This window comes from Mus pahari, chromosome 2 (assembly GCF_900095145.1).
Source record: "Mus pahari chromosome 2, PAHARI_EIJ_v1.1, whole genome shotgun sequence".
NCBI classification, from domain to species: domain Eukaryota; kingdom Metazoa; phylum Chordata; class Mammalia; order Rodentia; family Muridae; genus Mus; species Mus pahari.
Window position 1 is genome coordinate 131,926,078 of NC_034591.1, and position 20,215 is coordinate 131,946,292.

The 20,215-nt window shown below is 44.0% G+C and overlaps 1 protein-coding gene across 3 annotated transcripts in view; it reads left to right on the forward strand.

Annotated features, from left to right (window-relative positions):
• Positions 1-19,140, forward strand: part of Washc2c (WASH complex subunit 2C) — a 55,572-nt gene extending 36,432 nt beyond the window's left edge. The window contains exons 21-31 of one of the 3 annotated variants that reach the window (XM_021188625.1): positions 2,175-2,277; positions 3,705-3,857; positions 5,455-5,637; positions 10,573-10,701; positions 10,983-11,063; positions 11,618-11,737; positions 12,630-12,692; positions 13,036-13,248; positions 15,431-16,045; positions 17,032-17,209; positions 18,819-19,140. In XM_021188625.1, coding sequence (XP_021044284.1) covers positions 2,175-2,277; positions 3,705-3,857; positions 5,455-5,637; positions 10,573-10,701; positions 10,983-11,063; positions 11,618-11,737; positions 12,630-12,692; positions 13,036-13,248; positions 15,431-16,045; positions 17,032-17,209; positions 18,819-18,958 — 1,978 coding nt within the window. In that variant the 3' untranslated portion in view covers positions 18,959-19,140. The remainder of the gene's footprint in view (positions 1-2,174; positions 2,278-3,704; positions 3,858-5,454; positions 5,638-10,572; positions 10,702-10,982; positions 11,064-11,617; positions 11,738-12,629; positions 12,693-13,035; positions 13,249-15,430; positions 16,046-17,031; positions 17,210-18,818) is intronic. The other 2 variants (XM_029534839.1, XM_029534840.1) reach the window with 2 other exon arrangements.
• Positions 19,141-20,215: the final 1,075 nt, after the last annotated feature.

The window sequence follows — 20,215 nt, forward strand, 5'->3', positions numbered from 1 at the left end:
CTTGCTTATCCGTGTGAAGGCTTTGGGAAAGTTTGCCTTGATTTTTATTTCTGACATTTTCTTAACCTTGAAACAGTTTTTTTCTCTAAGGGGTTTAAGAATGATATTGTTATCTTTTATGTCTTCCCCTCCCTGTTAGGTATACCCTAAAAAAGGTTACTTAAAAGTTTTTTACTTTGATAGAAATCCTGAAAATGTTAAAAAAAAACAAAACATGATATTAGGAGTAAACTCCTAGCAGGTACTAACCATGTCTTCTGGTCTATGTGACTGAGCTGAAGCTTGTTGCTTGTGGAGAGTGACATAGGGCATGTTGTATGTGCCACTGGATAGCTGTGTGTTCAGAGGAACTCCCACATTCAACCTTTTCCTCTGGAGAGTTGTCAGTTGTTCAGTGTTTACATGGAAGCTCAGCTGAGTGGTAGAGTTAGCAGGCAGTCCACTGACTGTGGAGTTCTGTGCAGTAGCTGGTAGTCTTCACAAGTGGATTCAGATTCAAAGTACCTTAGATTTCTCTAAAGAGCTACATCTCAGACTTTAATGTTGCTGCTCTTAGGCTCCCAAGACTTGACACCTGGTGTATCTGTGGTCTTTGGTCCAGAATAGAAAATGTCTGAAATCCTAGTACTGTTTTAAATTCTTCTCTATATGAATAACTTTGGGCACGTTCCCCAACTTCTCTAGGCTTCGGATTTTTCATCTCCTATAGGCTTGGTGAGATAATTATGCACTTATTATGTGAAATGCTTTGTGTAGTAGCTGGTCATGGGCAGCATTCATCATAGTTCAGGGAAATATGACACTCTTATTTTTATTGTTCTTGCCTTTTCTGACCAGCTTCTGTCAAGAGTCAGTGTAAGTCCTCTCTTTTGAGAGCCTACTATAATCCAGACATGAAAAGGAAGAACTTGGGGCTTAGAGCACAGGCATATCTTTGCCTTCCCCCACCCCCTGTAGCTCCACTGTAGTTGAGCATCCTCTGTACATGTGTGCCCTACCACACACATTGCCAAGAACCTGATGACTTGAAACATCCCCTTTGTAGGGCTTGGTGCCAGCCACACAGTTCCTGGCTTTCTGCATTACTATGAAATGTTGTGTACAGAAAGTAAGTCACAGATTTGAACAGATCTCAAAAGGTCAGTGCAAAGATGTGGATGAATATAAAATGGAAAATGGTTTTGGTATTTCTTTAGAATGTTAAGCCTGCGTTACCGTGTGATCCAGTAATTTAACTCTTTGGTATACAACTAAGACAAATGAAAACATGCTCAAGCATGCTCAGGTAAAACTGCAAGAATGTGTGCTGTCATCTTAATCCATCGTACCCAGAAAGCAACCTAAGTGCCATCAGATGATGACTAGATAAGCAAAAGGTTGTGGGACCACATAGTGGGCTGTTACTCAGCAACAATATGGGATAAAGTGCTGATACATGGTAGGGCATGAAGTATCCTGCAAAATACATTAACTGAAGGAGTTGGTCACATATGACCATAGATTGAATGATTCTATTTATAGGAAATGCCCAGAAGTGATGAATCCAGAGAGCAGAAGTAGGTGGGTGGTTCAGAAGAGAAGGGAATGGGGAGGTAACCGCTGACAGGCTTGGGTTCCTTGTTAGACTCTCCTGATAGTGTTCAGTTCTCAAAATGCTAAAGATTCTTGAAATGTGAATTTTAAAGGTGGCAATTTTATTATGTAAATTACACCTAATAAATCTACTCTGAATCAAAGAAGTAGGGGTGGAAAAGAAGGTTACAGTGCAAAAGCTGACTCTGGCTCTGATCTCTCAGCTGCCTTCCTTGGCATGCTGAAAGTAGGCACAGCTGCTCTAGTTTCTTCTCTGTTGGAGAAGACGATGGTGGAGAATTCTGTTTGTGACTGCCAGGAGTGCAGTATGCCTTCAGATCTACGAGCTAGTGCAGCTGCAGCGGGTGCAAAGTGATTGACAGGGCTTCAGGAGCAGGTCTCTGGGCTCCTCTGCATTAGAGTGATAGGCGGAGGTTCCTGCCTGTATGATCAGATTCTGTCTATCCAAAGGTTTTTTAAATCACCAACTTTACACTATACAAAGTCAACAAATGGTGGGAGTAGTCACTGAATGTGACCAAAAAAGCTTTTAGTTTTTAAATTGTATTTTTTCCTGAATTTGATCTTCTTTTTTTTCATAGCAAGAAGAAGACTCAGAGAACTTCCCTTCTCTTTGAAGATGATGCTGAGAGTGGAAGCTCTCTGTTTGGCCTTCCTCCTACATCTGTTCCTTCTGCAACAACGGTATCATTTTTCTAGACTCAGAAAATACCTGTGAGATTGTGCTACATGCATAGAGATGCTGCTTTGTCAAATCTGAGAACCCATGCTGGGAGCTGCTATGATAACACATTTAACATAAATGAGGAAGGCTCATTTGGCTCATGATTTTAGACAGTCAGTACTTAGTCTTTGGTTCTGTTGGTTCTGGACCTGTGTTAAGACAGAACGTCATAGAAATGGAGGCTACTCAATTCTTGGTGGACAGGAGGCAGCTAGAGGGACAGGGTATGGGAGGGCCGGACGTAGCTCCCAGGGACTCATCCTCAGTGATATTCCTCCAGCAACACCCTGTGTCCTAAAGTTGCCAGGACCTCAAATAGCCCCGCTAGCTGGTACCATGCTCTCTGTCGCTGAGCCTAGGGACGCTTCATCTTTAAATTCCAAGTGTAGTACATACTACATTTGTTTTTCTTTAATCCCTTACGTGTTGCCTGTTGTCATCTGAATTCTTAGTGAGCTTCCATTTTCTTTGATTTCAAGTTAATAATTTTTGCATCTTAAGGATCTCTTCCTGATAATAACTAAATGTCCTCTTACCCCAGTTTTCATTTGTATCATTTTCAACCACAGTTATTGTTATCCTTTGATGGTTTCCCACATCAGCCACCCTGGCTTGCTTAGGCATTGCTGCCTTACAGCTTATAGATAGTGGCTAACTCCTAGTTGGCTACATGACCTGCTTCCCACTCTCCAAACTGCCTGCCTTCCAAAGTAGGAATTGACGAGCTGAGCGGAAGTTCTTACAAACTGGAGCAAGAATACTTTGTGTAATATTCTCTGCCTGGCTATATAGTATTTGGTGTTTTTAGATAAATTAACAAGCAGATGAAGAATAAAGTAAAATAAGGACCAGGTAAAGAGGAAATACTGTTTATTCAGAGAAGCAATGATACTGAACAGAGCAGAAAAACCTTGGGTGACATTTGCATCTGGGCCTTGCTGTAAACACGAAGATAGCCTTCAAACAGAGGAACCCAGGGTGTGGGAATGTGAGAGCTGGCATACCATTAGGGAATGGCAAGCAAGGAGGTGCTGCAGACGAGAAGGGCACGCACAGTGGGTCGACTCATTCTGTCTTAGTGCAAAGAGTAGAGATTTGGAGAAACAACTACTGAGTCTTGTCTTACTGGTGAGTATAAGAGGAGACAAACTAGTTAGAACCACAGTTACAGTTGTGGCAGCCACAAGCTGTGAGTGAAGCTGTGGTCAAGTCTGGAGGAGTCCTGTCTGCTTCACCTTCCATGCCCAGGTCACTGCTACCATCTCATCCGTCCTTCCGCTATACTTAGCTCATTCCTGAAAGGACTGGCTTTGGCTGGCTTTATATGTTACCATTCTGTTCAGGTATAATATTTTTAATCATTGTCAATGCCATCTTCTTTTGGTAGAAAAAAGAGAGTGTCCCCAAGGTGCCATTGTTGTTTAGTGATGAGGAGGACAGTGAGGTACCATCTGGTGTGAAACCTGTGGATCTGAAGGTTGATAATGCCAGAGCGTCCCCAGAAGTGGGGAGTGCTGATGTGGCCAGCATGACACAGAAGGTAAGCTGCATCTGTGGTTTTCCAACCCATTGGGACACATCTGTGTAATACTTTCCTGCATTTCCTGACACTGAGAATGCTTTACATAAATGTTTTTGTAGAAAGGCTAGAAAATACTGAGTATGGTAAGAAAATAGCCCGTGTTCATGCTGTTCCAGGAACCCTCCTTTAGGTTCATAGCAGAATTCTTGTACACTGTGAGACGAAAAGCTCTGTTTACTTTACTGGCATTCTGGATCTCAGTGCCATCTGGGTTGCAGTGCATGCTGGGTCGCAGTGCCATCTGGGTTGCAGTGCATGCCGGGTTGCAGTGCATGCTGGGTCGCAGTGCTGTCAGGCAGTTTGTCTGTCTGCAGAGTGCTTTTCCTCCTCTCGTTCCCAAGGTGACTTGCTCTGTGTTTTTGACATTTGCTTCTCTGCAGCTCTCGTTTGCCTTGCTCTGTACTCCTCACTTCTGAGTGAGAGGTCACATTCAGGAAGTTAGGTTGCCAGGCTTTTTCTTCTGGTTGATGCTGACTACATCAGAGCAAAGTGAAGTGGGGTTTCTTCTGAACATTAAGTTTCTGCTTTGAGGGTTTGTTGTCTCCTAGTAGGCTTTCAGCTAATACTGCCATGTGACAGGGGACTCATGTCAACAGTTGCTTTCTGTCTATGCAGTGCCACTGGTTTTCCTTGCTCCCCATGCTCTGTAGGTCCAGCTGCTCAGGTTCAGTTTCTCCCAGGGCCCGTGTGAAGAGCATGCCATTCACATTTCTCACAGTGGTCCTTATAGCTGCAGTGAGACTCTCCCTGAGTCACTGTGACTATTCCTCCTAGTGGCTGCAAGTGGACCTGCGTGACTCTGACTGCTCTGTATCTCAGTCAGGTGTGAGCTCCTGAGGATTAGGTTTGTTTGCTTCTCTTAGTCATAAGCACCGGCACATTGCCTTTCACACAGTAAGTAAGCAGGACTTCTCGTATTGTCATGCGTCTAACGAGACAGGCCTTTCCATTGGGAAGCTTGGGGTGCACTCTGCAGTTTATGGTATGATTAATTGGAAATCACTTTTCTTTCTTAGTGATGCATAGAATAGTAATTGTTTTGATCAGTAGTATCTTGCCAGAATTGTGATCCTATTGAGTGGATTAATCTTGCATTTTTAGTGTTATGTTAGAAATTGTATGTGTATGAATAATGAAAGACTACAGAGTGTGAGTTTGCTGGTTAGATTTTCCTCTGGGACTTACATATTAACAGTAAGAATTGGGTGATCTATTTCTAATGACTGACATTTATTAATGTTAATAGTTTAGGATTTCTTTCTAGTAAATAAGTAACCTGTGTATATCAGGGTTATAACTGCCCTATCACTTTGTAGAAGGAAGAGGGGCCACTGGCTTAACATGACTGGAAAAATTATCTTTAACTGTGGATTGTCTGTACAAGCTTCTTGATGGCTGTACTGTTTTGTCACGTGGTCATCTGCATTGTGATAAACTGTGTTGTATTGTGTCATGTGAACAAGGCAGCTACTAATTTATTGTCAAGTTTGTGAAGACCCATGGTGGATTTTAATTTCTAGTTACTAATTTTTTCCTTGTTTTTGTTTGTTTATAGGAAGGATTTTTACCAGTATCTGATCAGGAAGCAGGTGGGCCTTCTGATATATTCTCTTCTTCATCTCCATTGGACAAAGGAGCCAAGGGCAGAACCAAGACCGTGCTTAGTTTGTTTGATGAGGATGAGGACAAAGTAGAGGATGGAAGCAGCACCTGTGCACCACAGGACGGACTGGAGAAGGTAAGCAAAGAGCAGTGCGTGTGCAAGAGCAGTGCGGATGACACAAGGGGTTCCCTTCCAAGCAGGGCGCCGGTGCTGGCCTGAGGCCTGAGGAAGTCTGAGCTTTTAGTGTAAGTGTAAATAATTCTCCCCAGTCAGATGCTTGGGAGTGAGTCAGCAGCTGGCCTCTCAGCCTCACTCGCTTCTGAAATGTCCAGACCTTGTTCCTGGGAAACTTGGCTGCATATGAAAGTGCACAGTTGGAAGGGGAGTTGGCAAACGTGTATACTTGTGTCAGGCTAGCCTCCAGGTTAGAAGTCCCAGTGGTAGAAGGGGCTGTTCCAGGTATCAGCCTTTCTCTGAAGGAAGGGCTGGATGAAAACTGTATTGGGCTGGGGTTACAGTAGTAGACATGCATTTCCTCGCACTGAGAGAGCCTTCAGTCCAATTAGGCAGCTTTTGTTTGCAGCCAGAGTAAAAGTGCCACTAGTACACCGATTGGGAGGCCTTGCCGGGCCATCATGTGTTTGTAGGCTTCCCGACTAGGCAGCACTAGTGATTTTCTTCCTTGGCAGCTTGCGTAGCACCTTTCAGGGGTATGAGAGGCAGTCGTTAGGGAAGGAGACTTCCAGAGCAGTTCTAGCTCAGTTGCTCTAAGTAGTATGTGGTGCGGTATATGGTGACTCCAATACCAGGGTCCTTTTTACCTTCACGTTCTTGGAGACAATCAAGGACAATGACAGTAACGTACATTGTTTGGGTGTCTCTTGGAATCCCCCCTTTCTGGCCAACAGTGTGAAGGGATATTTCTTATGCTTGGAACCTAGGCTTTTGTTAGTTAATTTTTGGCTTTTGCGGGAATATTTTTCACACCATGCATATAAGTCTATTTAAATTACATATTCATATATACTTGTATAAATATGTATTTTTTAGTAGCTTTATAAAATTCTGTACTTGCCTGTGGCTTTTCAAATATCTTTAATGTTGTTCGCTCTCTGTCCTCATCCTCACCCTCCCGCTGTATTTTCCTCACGACTTTAGCGATTTTGCCTGACTCAGTCAGAGTGACTGAGATCAAGTGAACCGCTGACAGCAGATGCTAGAGCAGCTTGGGGAAGGGGAGCCTTCACCGCTGTTGTGGGACTGCACAGCGGGCAGCTACTCTGGAAGTGAAGGTGCAGAATTTTCAAAACACTAAAGGTAGATCTACCGAAGGACCTAGCTACAGCATTCCCTGTGGGTGTACGTGCAAGGACTTGACCTCTTATCCACTGACACTGCTCAGCCGTAGTCACTGCTGCCCCATTCACAATAGCCAAACAATGGAAACACCCTAAACGTCCTTCAGCGCATTACTGAATCATGAGAATGTGGTCTGTATATACAACAGAATAACACTCGGTTATAACAAAAACTAACATCAGAAAGTCTGAGTGAATGGATGGAACTGGACAGTAGCGTCCTAAGTGAGGTAACCTAGATCTAGAATGGCAAACACTGCATACTCCAGTGGATGTCACAGAGCCTTGCTCAGAGCCTGACACCGTTCTGAACCCAAACTAGATGGATACATACTTTTTAAAAGATTTATTTATTAGCTGGGTAGGTGGCACACGCCTTTAATCCCAGCACTTGGGAGGCAGAGGCAGGCGGATTTCTGAGTTCGAGGCCAGCCTGGTCTACAAAGTGAGTTCCAGGACAGCCAGGGCTATACAGAGAAACCCTGTCTCAAAAAACCAAAAATATAAAAAAATAAAAAAAAGATTTATGTATATGAGTACACTGTAGCTGTACAGATGATTGTAAGCCTTGATGTGGTTTTTGGGAATTGAATTTAGGACCTTTGTTTACTCCAGTTGGCCCCACTCGCCAGGGTCTAAAGATTTATTATAAATAAGTACACTTTAGCTGTCTTCAGACGCACCAGAAGAAGGCATCAGATATCATTATGGGTGATTGTGAGCCACCATGTGGTTGCTGGGATTTGAACTCAGGTCCTTCGAAAGAGCAGTCAGTGCTCTTATCTGCTGAGCCATCTGGCCAGCCCAGATACATCTTTCTAAAATGTTTATTTTATGTGTATGAGTATTTTGTGTATACATATATGTCTGTGCATCACATGGGTGCCCAGTGCCCACAGAAACCAGAAGAGGGCATTAGATTGTCTGGGACTGGAGGTACAGATGGTTGTAAGTCACTATGTGGGGGCTGGGAATCAAATCTGTTGTCCTCTGGAAGAGCCGCCAATGCTCTTAACCACTCTAGCCTGAAGACCAGATATCTATTAAAACTACAGACTATTTTCTGAAAGTAGATGATAAAATGCTTAACCAGTCCCAGTAAACCTAATTTAGGGAAGTAGAGTATAATACAGCAGAAGTGGGCTTTCTCCTGAGAATACAAGGTAACTGACCTTGAAAATCAGTCCATGTAATATGCTAATAAAATGCAGGATGGGAAGCACATTGTCATCTTGATAGATACAGAAAGGATATTTGAAAAAGTCCAACTCTAGGAGGAACAGCAATATGAACTAACCAGTAACCCCAGAGCTCCCTGGGACTAAACCACCAATCAAAGAAAACACACAGAGGGACTCATGGCTCCAGCTGCATATGTAGCAGAGGATGGCCTAGTTGGCCACCAATGGGAGGAGAGGCCCTTGGTTCTGTGAAGGTTCTGTGCCCCAGTATAGGGGAATGCCAGGGCCAGAAAGCAGGAGTGGGTGGGTTGGGGAGCAGGGGGAGGGGATAGGGGATTTTAGGAGGGGAAACTAGGAAAGGGGCTAGCATTTGAAATGTAAATAAAGAAAATATAAAAAAAAGAAAAAGTTCAAGTCACTTCATAATTAAAAAACAATGGAAATCAGGCATCATATGAAATGTAGAAGGAAGTAGCCTCAGTTAGGTCAGAGGCTCTGGGAGGCCCACAGGTGACATGCTTAAGGCTGGACACAAAAAGCTTTCCCTTGAGATCACGTGTGAGACAAGACCACTCACTCTTGCCAGCCTCACTAGCCTTGTACGGGAGACTCTAGGTGGGGTGTCCATGTTAGAAGTTGGTTCTGTCAGGGAAGAGGGAACCTTAAAACAACAGAATATCTAAGCAATACTGCAGGATAGAAAATCAATATATTAATATATCAAAGCTTTATATAGTCGTTTTTTTTAAAGTTACCTCACATTTATTTATTTTTTTATTAGATATTTTCTTTATTTACATTTTGAATGTTATCCCCTTTCCTGGTTTCCCATCCAAAAACACCCTCCCCTTTCCCTCCCCCCTCCCCTGGTAACCTACCCACCCACTCCCACTTTCTGGCCCTGGTATTCTCCCACACTGGGGCATGTTTATATAGTCTTAAATGAAAATAAAAGCAAGAAATCCCATTTACAGCATCAATAAAAATTTAAATACTTAGGAATAGTTACTGAAAGCATTGCAAGGATGTGAGGTTTCAAGTCCCACGGCTCTGCCTGTGGTGCCATAGAAGCCTCTAGAAACCAGGACACCAACATGAGGAGCCACTCACTGTGCAGCAAGGCTTGGCCCCAACCACAGGGCTCACTTTTAAGAGCTGAGAGCAGGCTCTTCAGAGAACGGTGAAAAAAGAGAACAGTGGAGTAGCCTTTGCTTCAGTTTCAAGTCTGAAAGGAGGGGCCTTGAGGAGTCATGTAGTGGAGGCAGCCAGTGGGAACTGGGTCATGTCCCAGCAGTTTCCCACCAAGGTGTGTGTGCATTGAGATGTTTCCCAGTGTGTTGAAGGGTGTTCCTAACCATCCTTGGGGTATGTGTGGTAAGGGATCCCAGTGAGGGATTCAGATTAGTTCAGCTCATCTCCTCGTGTGTCTTCACAGCAGCTAATATCTGTGTCCTAATATGGCCCCAGGAGGTTTGCCAGACTTACACATGCAAAAGTATGGACCATGCATGGGCCAGTGAGAGGACATGCTGAGAACTGGTGTATGCAACACGAGTCTGAGGACCTGAGTTCTAGCCTCAGAACCCGTGGAAGTGGAAGGAGAAAACTGAGTGTTCCCTTCATAGGCTGTCCAGCCTGTCCTTCTTGCCAAATTGTGGCTCTAGGTTCAGTGAGAGACCCTGTCTTGAAGGTGGAGAGTGACTAAAGACAACTGATTTTGGCCATGGTTCCCCCCCTCCCTGCACACTCGCCTGTGTGCACACTACTCAAGTGAAGAGAGAAAGTTGATCAATAGTTGCTTGGGGCTGAGAGGAGAGGGTAGACAGAGTACATGTCCATTCATTGTTTGGCTTTTTTTGAGGGGTGAGTGAGGTACAAGGGTAGATTTTAGATTGTCATGATTTCATAACTCTATGTTGAAAAAAAAGTCAGTGACTTTTATTGTAATTAATTAAAAACAACAAACCCTAGGTTGTGAGTCCTGTAGATTGCCAAGTCCTGGGCTGTAGTTGTGTCCTGCCACGCCCAGTGTGTTAGGTGGGTGATGGGATGGTGGCACTTAGGTCCTTACACTTGTGCAGTAAGCATTGCCCACTGAACATCTCCCTAGCCCTCCTCCTTTTTATATCAAGCCGAAGAAATTGTCCCTGGTGATTTTTACACTGTTCTTTCTGGATGGAGTGGAGAACTCAGTGTAATTTGGCCTTATTCCCCTCCCCCAGGTCCTTCTTTTTCAGTCCTTATGAAGTAATGGCTAAGGCGTGGGTTTCATTTTTGGTAGGAGTGGGTGGGGTGAAGGTAATAGAAAACTCAGATACTGCTTGCAGGTTGAAAGATTATGCATATGTTATCTGAGTTTACAGATTTATTCACCATTACTTTTGATAATTCATTTACCATCACTATTTTGGGAAGCCATAAAATATGTTGTGTGAATGTCTTTTTCCTGCTATTTAGTACATAGGCTATGGTCAAACTTCTATCAGGGGACATCTTTGTTGTATCCATTTTTGATCTTGTCTTTTGTCCAGGGTCTCAAAACTAATAGCCGCCCTAAGAGCACAGGAGTCTTCCAGGATGAAGAGCTGCTTTTCAGCCACAAGCTTCAAAAGGACAATGACCCAGATGTTGATCTTTTTGCCGGCACCAAAAAAATCAGGGTTAGTTCCCACTGAGTTTCAGGGTTAGTTCCCACCGAGTCCCAGAGTTAGTTCCCACTGAGTCCCAGGGTTAGTTCCCCCTGAGTTTCAGGGTTAGTTCCCACCGAGTCCCAGAGTTAGTTCCCACTGAGTCCCAGGGTTCCCACTGAGTCCCAGGGTTCCCACTGAGTCCCAGGGTTAGTTCCCACTGAGTCCCTCTGTGTTAGAGGTTGTGTGGCTCGCCCAGCTCTGTGTGAATTGATTGACTTTTGGATGTGTAATCTGAGTGTAATGTCTTTCAGTCGTCAGTGCCAAGTGGTGGGAGCCTCTTCGGTGATGATGAAGATGATGATCTCTTCAGTTCTGCCAAGACTCAGCCTGTGGTACCAGCTTTTTATTCTCAGGCTCAGGGAGTATAGGGATTCCAGTTTTAAGAGAGAAAATTGCCAGAGAACTGTAAGGCTGACCAGTAAACCAGTAACAGATCATATATACAGCAGTATATAAAATGTGGCTCCCAGTTCCTAACACTAACTAAACCAGACTCTCCAATTGTGGTGCAGTCTTCTTTGATTTTTGAAGAGTTTATTGAAGGACCTATGTTCTATGCCTTTCAGATGCAAACCTGTAAGTCTGAGTGTATTTTTTTCCCTGCTGTACTAGGTATAATTTTATCCTTTTAATTGCAGAAAGGACTCCTGTGTAAGTTACGTTCATTTTCCCCTCTAAACCTTGTACTTGCCGGGCCATCCTTCTGCCACTGAGCTGCATCTCATCCCTGGAAACACCGCCATGCTTAGGATGTTATTTCTGAAATGCTGCCTATGAGTTGGTTAGCCATCATTTTAGAATGGAGCCCAGAGGCCAGGCTCCTTTGTTCATTATTATTTAAAATTTGAAGATGCATGATCGACTTTGGTATTTTTTTCTTTTGAAGGTACCAGAAAAAAAAGGAACACTGAATAAAGACCACCCTGTTTCTTTAAAGAACCAAGACCCTCTTGAGTCTACTCCAGGTAGCAAAGAGAAAAGCACATGGAAGACAGAAGCAGCCCAGGTTAGGGTGATCTCCGCGAGGAGCCCAGCGCTTATTTGCATGCTGTATAGATAAGTCCATTGCATAGGCCCAGAGTTACTGAGAATCCTTGGTTAAGGAGGAAATGGCCACCAATACCCCTTTCACAGTAGTCTTTTATCCCCACTTTTCTCCACTGGGGAAACCTGGTCTGTATTTAATCATCACTGTATTTAGACCAAATTCCAAATTCACTTTCCAGTTTGATGAAAGATGGGATAAGGAATCGCTTTCACTAGCATTCCCATTTCTCCCTCCAGATTTCCTTGGAGTAGAATTATGTTCTAATTAATACAAATGACGTCTGATTTCTTGGTTCTTTCTAAGTGCCCTAAGATAGTTGGTATATGGCCTCTCTTCTAGTAGTCTTCTCTGTGTGATGTGGAGCTTTTCCACAAAGGAAGCCAGACAGTTCCAGGTGTCTCTGGTTTCACTGGGGCTTCCATGCCTGTGGTTGAAGATGAGGCACTTAGTTAAATCCCCTAACTCCTCTGGGCGACAGGTGCTTTTGTGTTTAGAACTTGGGCATCATGGTGGTCGTGGATGAGCACACATGCTTTTTGGTATTTGCCGTGTTGGATAACTCATCAAGTTATGTTCTGACAAAGCAACTGCTCTACTCTCACTCGTCACCAGTGTCTCCCTTTACTCCATGGTTCTGTCAAATGGCAGCTTTCTGTCCTCCATGCTGGAGGAGGCGTCAGTGAAGAATTGATAGCTGGCAGACACTGTGAGGTTCCAGGGCAGAGCTAAGGAGCTGCAGATAGGGACAGCTTTGGCCTGTCAGAGTCACTTACAGCTGTGAGTGTAACCAAAGAGACATTCTGTTGCCTGTTTCCTCAATGGATTTTTAATTGAATTTAATTTCACACAGGATTCTTCAGGTCTGACTCCATTTAAAAGCAGAGAGCCATCCAGTCGCATCGGGAAAATACAAGTAATTATATTGGATCTGGAGTCTTCATTGCCTGCCTGTGGCACCTATAAAATTTATGGATTTTCAGTTTTTTCAGCTGCTACCAAGCATTCTCTCATCTCTTCCCCTGCCAACACCATACCCTCACCCTTGCCTAGTTGTTGCTTTTAATGTGCTGCTCTTTAATGTCTTTTGATCCCAGTGATGGGCACAAGTATGTGCCCCACTAAGCCTGGATCAGGTGATTTTTCTGCATTCATATTCTCTTGTATTCCACTGTGTACAACACAGATATCCTGTGTCACAGAAATGGTAATCTGCTTCTGTCTAAGAACAAATACTGAGTTCCACTTTTCTTCTTTAGGCAAATTTAGCAATTAACCCAGCAGCTTTGCTGCCTACAGTGGCTCTGCAGATCCCAGGAACAAAGCCTGTTTCATCCGAATTAGCTTTCCCTTCATCCGAACCTGGAAGGACCCACATCCTGGAAAGTGTGCCCACTCTTCCTGGGAGTGTGGAGGCTGGTGTGAGTTTCGATCTTCCAGCCCAGGCAGACACCTTACACAGTGCAAACAAGGTGATCAACTGTCTTTTGTTTGTTATCCTTTTAGCTAGACCCACCCAGCTGCTTCCTTCTAGACTAGTCCGCACAGCTGATGTAGTTCAGCCTTACTTCCCCCGAAGGATGCTCTCATCTTCCTCCCTTCGACCTCTCTTCAGTTTCTTAATTGCTCCTGATTTTCCCTTGCCTACTTCTGTTCTAATTTTCCTGCTGATCATTAGATACTTGCAGCCTGAAGTGCAGTCACCATGTTATATCCCATTGCTGACCACTGGCCCCGGTGTTTCTCCCAGAATGCTCTAGAGCACCACACAGACCTCACTTCCCTGGTTTTCCCTGCTTACTGTAGCTCAGGCCCCTTCTCTGGGATCCTGCCGGCTTAGGAAGAGGAAAGCTGCTGCAGAGGGCATCCTCTGTGGACTCCGAATGAACTCTCGGAAGTTTTCTTTCTATGTCAGTGAGATTTTTTTTCTTCCAATCTCCCTTCTCTCTGAAGTCTTTTTTTTTTAATTTATTTGTTTATTATATGTAAGAACACTGTGGTTCTCTTCAGACACTCCAGAAGAGGGCGTCAGATTTCATTATGGGTGGTTGTGAGCCACCATGTGGTTGCTGGGACTTGAACTCAGGACCTTCAGAAGAGCAGTAGGTGCTCTTAACCTCTGAGCCATCTCTCCAGCCCATTTTTTTTTTTTTTTTTTTGGTTTTTCGAGACAGGGTTTCTCTGTGTAGCCCTGGCTGTCCTGGAACTCACTCTGTAGACCAGGCTGGCCTCGAACTCAGAAATTCACCTGCCTCTGCCTCCCGAGTGCTGGGATTAAAGGCGTGCGCCACCACGCCCGGCCTCTCTGAAGTCTTAACAGGTGTTCTAGTAGGCAGCAGAACCCAGGGTGACCTGTTCCTGGATGATAAATTTTTAGTTTTCAGATCCATTTTCTCTATATTAAAAAAAAAAAAAACTATTATTTTTGTTAGCTTTCAAGCTTAAATTAGCTACTTCCTAAACTTGTGTTTTTGTTTTTTTTTTAAAAAAAGGTTATCTTTTATTTATTCTTTGTCAAGTTCATGTATTGCATGTAATGTATCTTGGTTATGTCTATCCCCAGCTCAGGTTCCCACCCTTACCACTCAAAACCTCCTAAAATCATATTTCTTTGAAGCAAGCAAACATAATTATGTAGTCCAAAACGTGATTTTATATTTTGGAATTTATCAGAAATATTAAATTCTAATTATTAAGAGATTCCTCTTCTGAGGAGTGTTCACACACGCCACCCACAGTTTACATGCAATGTCTAATAGTGGAACTGGTGTTTGTTGACTTAGAAGAGAAGAGCACCATCAGTTGCCTCTCTCTTACCTCACCTCTCCTGGCTCCTAGATCCTGATAAAGTTGCTGCTAGAATCCCTCTCAATTCTTTTTTTGTAAGGTACCTGACTTTGAACTAAGGGCTGATGAGGTGCCAGGTTTGTGACCTGTGTTTTGAGTCACAGAACAGCAGCACAGCTGCTTGCTCAGGCTCCAGCAACAGTGAGCCAGCCCTACAGGAAACTGTTAAGAATATAAAACAGGAGTGGGAGGTGGTGCGAATGGGCTGAGAGAGAGAGCACTATCTGCTTCAGAGGACTGGGCTTCAATTTCCAGCCCCACAGGGCTGCTCACAACTTAGCTTCTGTCCCAGGATGATGCCTTTTTATGGCCTCCTCAGGCTTTGCATGCACACAGTACAGCAGAACACCAATGCACATGGACTGAATGTCTTTAAAATGAAAGCTTAGGAAACAGAGAATACTGAAGTGTTAAGAAGGGCTAAGTCCTGGAGTGATAGGAATTGCTAGCTCCTTTAGGAACAGTAACTGACTTTCTCTTTCCTTTAGGTCAGTAGTTTTCAGCCTGTGGGTTTCCACCCCCTTCAGGGTCACATATCAGAGATCCTGATTATTAGATATTTACATTGAGATAAAAGTAGCAAAACTATAGTTATGAAGTAGCAAAGAAATAATTTTATACTTTGGGGTCACATGACATAAGGAACTGTATTAGAGGATTGTAGCATTAGGAAGGTTGAAAACCACTGTTATAGGTGATATCCTAATTGAGGTAAAACCAAATAGCGTAGTATTTTGAATTAGAGTCTTTGTTGTTAGCCTTGAACACATTTCCATCAGATCATGGAATGTGCGTTTGCCATTGCAGAGTCGTGTTAAAGTAAGAGGAAAGCGGAGACCTCAGACCCGTGCTGCTCGACGCCTGGCTGCCCAGGAGTCCAGTGAAGCTGAGGACGTGACTGTCAACAGGGGACCTGTTGCACAGTTGAGCAGTAGTCCTGTCCTACCAAACGGCCATCAACCTCTTCTGCAGCCCAGGATGGCCAGTGGAGAGACCAGCTCTGAGACAGCCACGGCCCCACCTTGGGAAGGTGGTCCTGTCTTATCTGCAGTGGACAGAAGCTTCTTTGTGAAGTCTCTGCCTCAGACTGGAAACGAGGCTGACCTGTTTGATTCTGGGGACATCTTTCCCAAGAGCATAGGATCACAGTCTGTGGAGGGAGCAGGCGTCAAGGCCGGGGAGCCCCCGTCCCACTTGTCAGGGGGGCGTAAGGAGAAGAGCCTGGCATTTCCTGATCTCAGTGAGGACAGCGGCGCCGAGGATCTTTTCCAGTCTGTCAAGCCGAGGCCAGCGAAGACCAGAAACCCTTTCCCTCTTCTTGAAGATGAGGAGGATCTCTTTGCAGATCCGAGAGGCAAAAAGAATGAGAGGAAATCTAACAGCCATCAAGACAGTGTGTCAAAAACTCATGACATCTTTGAGGTAACACAAATTATTTCATGTTTGGGCCTTTAAGGAAAATAGATGATTGGCTTTTTGAACTATAGATTATGTTGTGTGTTTTTTGTGCATGTCTGCTGTCTACGTATTAACCACAATTAGATCTCTTTGTTAATAACCCTAAAATTTACTTGAAGTGGTTTGTTTCATCCAGGGGTAGTTCTTGCTGCCTTTAATCTGTTATAAGTGTTGAATTATTTTTAAAAATGTTATTGTCACACTGGGGATAGCCTCAAAACCCAGTACATGTTAGGCAGATGCTGTATGGAACCACAGCATAAGCCCTGGGCCTTTTTACTTAGTACAGTGTAGCATAGCATAGCATAGCATAGCACAGCATAGCACAGCACAGCACAGCACAGCACAGCACAGCACAGCCTGTGTACATGATTTCCATTCTTTTTTGTTTACTGTTTTTAAAAAGAGTTTATAGAATGGTGCTGTGGTCAGCCTTGTTGGCATGTCATTCTGTGACATGTATGAATGAACTCTCTCAGCACAGCTGTGTGTTTAAGCGCTGGTGCTGGTTTGGACTCTGTTCAGCTGAGTTTTGACAGTAAAGCTGTTGTAGTAGTTGTTCAGTAGGTGTCTATTGACCACAGTGGTCGTGGTGCTAGCAGGATAGTCAGGGCATGTGTTCTGTCCTGAGATCTCAAGGATCGAGATCCAAACTGAGTAGCAGGTGGTGAAGGTGATCTCAGATGGCATGAAATGCCATGACGAACATTATGTGGGACAGAGTGGCTGGGTGCAGTGGGACAGTGCTCTCCAGGTTGCCCTCAGGACCTCACTGCAAGGCTGCCATTTGCAGATGATGAGGGGGGGTTTTGCAGAGACCCGGGGGAGCGTCTTCCAGTCCTCACGGGAGTCTGTGCTTGACAGTGCATTTCTATAAATTATTGAACTACTTTAGTTTTAAAAATGCTTTTATTTACAACAAAAAATAAAATGTTTTTGGACTTAACTAGGATGATATATTTGCTACGGAAGCAATTAAACCTTTTCCAAAAAAGAGAGAGAAGGGGAGAACTTTGGAGCCCAACTTATTTGATGATAATATTGATATCTTCGCTGACCTAACTGTAAAACCCAAAGAAAAGTCCAAAAAGAAAGTTGCAGCCAAGTCCATGTTTGACGATGGTACAGGTGAGTGTTTATCTAGATCACGCCCTGCTCGTGGGCTGTTTGCTGTCAGGCATGTTGGCCCTTTCCTGCACTTTGTTCCCCAGGAGGTTCTCCTTGCTGTTAGGCTAAGCACGTGATATGTAGGTGGACTAGTCATTTTCATGCGGCAACCATAGGCTATGCTGAGTATCAGCATTTAAGACGGTGCTCAGCACTTGACCTAAAGAAGAAATTAACTTCTTAGTGCTCGCCTGCTGTCATCTAACCACACCGATGACTTTGAAAGGAGAAACTTCTTCCACGTGCTATGAGCAGGCCATGAAGCTGGTTGAGTCAGGTTCTAGCTGGACAGTGAGGGACAGCGGCCAAGAGACTGGAGGGTCAGTGACAGAGAGCAGGGCTGTGCTGTGAAGCCACAAGTGACCCTCGGCAGCCCCCTGCGTTCTTTTGGGTTTCTGAACACGCTGCAACCACTCCTTAGCTAACAAGCAAGCCTGATGCGGATAGCTATAAAGTTTGCCTCCCGATACATCCTGTGTTGGTCAACCCAGACTGAAGCCAAAAATACACATGTCCTCTCTCTGTCCCTCCAGGCCACGCTGAGTCTGTCTCCCTGCCAGATCGTGTGCTCTGTCCTTATGTGTCTGTCTTACAGCACAGAGTGTACAAGAGGCTTGGGCTGCTTATTTCCTCTGTTCATTTTTATGACACATGATCTTGCTGTGGCCCTGGCTGCCTGTGCACTCCTGATCTTAGCTGGGGTTACAGGCATGACTTTCATTATTAAATTGTAATACATGCTTAAGTAGCAGTCATACAACTTAGAACATTTTGTTAAGTGGAGGGATTAAAGCTTTAAAGCTAGCCAGTATTAAGTTTGCTGTACATACTTTAAGACTGATTTACATAGTAATAGTAGTAAACAAGCATACCTTTCCTACTTCTAGTCACAGTTTAAATATGTTTCCATGTCCGTACATGGAAATCTCCTTTGCTTTCAGTGTTTTGAGTAACACTGCTTTGTGTTAGCCGTTAGCACATTGACAATCTAGATCTCTAGTTTGATATAGACAATGCCATGGTCTTTATCATTATATACAAGTCTTTACGTATACAGGATGAGTTTGATGCAGTAGAATCCTGCTGATATAATTACGTGGTAAGCTGCATAGCATAGCTATAGAGTCTGAAGCACTAACATGAGTGGAATCAGACTCCATTCTTACCACTGAGATGTGCACTCTGAGCCTGTCTTATATTGGCTTTCTCTTTGTACATTCTCACTCTTCTTAAATCCAGAGTGAAAAGAAGGTAGAAAGCAGTTCCAGGTGGTGAGGCCTCGCTGAGGTGGAGAGCCAACCGCTCCGCCCTCCTGTTTCTGATTTCAAGTGCAGACACACTTCTGTAGCTAGAAACTTATGTTCAGAAAGAACCTCATGTTCGTTCAGATGTCGTTATAAAAGTTGGGTGCCACCAACTGAGCCAGGCCCAGAATTTAAGAGATTTGACTTCCATGTTGGTGTTCTGTAGTGTGTTACTTGAATTGGGCTTTGAAGTTTGTGTGCATGTGTCTCAAATTCCTATTTTCTTTCTTGCCTGTCTTAACACCTTTCTTTTTTTCTTTTTAAAGATGATATTTTCTCCTCTGGCCTCCAGGCTAAAGCATCCAAACCCAAAAGCCAGTCTGCGGAGGCAGCATCTGAACTAAGATCTGAGCACAAGGTGGCCAGCGTTTTTGATGACCCCCTGAATGCCTTTGGAAGTCAGTAGAGCATGTGGGGGCCTTCACAGTTCACCCTCCCATTCTGTCTTTTACTTAGTGACGTGCTCTCCTAACTCTGTCCTCACAGGATTACAATCAAACAGTCACTTCCTTTACCCAATGTAGCTAATATTTTTCTGCATTGATTTTAATTATGCTTAAAATTACAAATAAAAAATAAATGCTTTACGGAGGTTTGTTTTTACTTAATAAGAGTACATGGAGGCTCGTGTTAACAGGAGAAAGCGCTTTGTGGCTTCATGCGTGGGCAGGGAGTGCAGAGCGAGCAGCTGTCAGGCACCAGACGTGAAGGGTTTGCTCTGTTGGTGGGTCTGGGTGCTGTGATGGGCTAACATGTGAAAAGTTACGCATTTATGGTTCTAAGCCCATGAGAAGAGCTTTCTACTGAATTCCAAAAAATGGGTCTGCAATCTTCTAAGGGGAACTGTGCTACTCTTTCTGTGTGCAGAAAGTTTTATTGGAACACAACCAGTCCATCATGGCCACTTTATCTGGCTACCCCAGTCAGAGTTGAATAGTTACAGGAAATGGGATGGTTTAACCCAAAATTTTGCCATTCTTAGCTTTTGTTTCCTCCTTTGTAAATGGTTTCAGTACTAAAATTGCAAGATTGTTGAGAATAGACCATTTTGTCTGCTCTTTAAAATGGTAGGTTATGACTGATGTATATGATTTGATGAGGTAATGAAATGTTAAGAAGCTAAAAAAAAAAAAAAATTAAATCTGAGCCACTAGAGCCCATGCTGTGAGTGATTACGAGTTCGGACCAGGCACTGTCCTCCTAGGCTCTGTTCATGTTACCATCATGGCTCTGGCCTCAATAGAGTTGGAAGTTATAAACCCAGTCATGGACTGAGTTTAAGAGCAAGAGGCTGACAAAAGCCCAGGGCCTCACCATACCGTCTGTCTCAGTACTGAGGAGTCGAAACTGTGGTGACTAGTGGCTCAGGGATGAGAGGGTGGGAGAGACTGATCAGGGCCAGGGTTCTTTCACAAGTTGACTATGAGGGAGCACTTTCATGGTCTGCTGCAGTCCACCTAGTAAAACACTTGAGTTGAACCTCCTGTGAAGGGCCTGAAGCAGCAGGGGCCCAGCCTAGTAGGGGCATGTGTAGTCAGAAAGCCAGGAAGTTTATATCCCACTTCAGCTCGGGGCACAGCAAAGGGATGCTGGGATTTGATCCCAGGTTGAGACTTGTTTGACCCATAATCTTCAGTAGTTGCTCAAATGCAAAAGGCATATA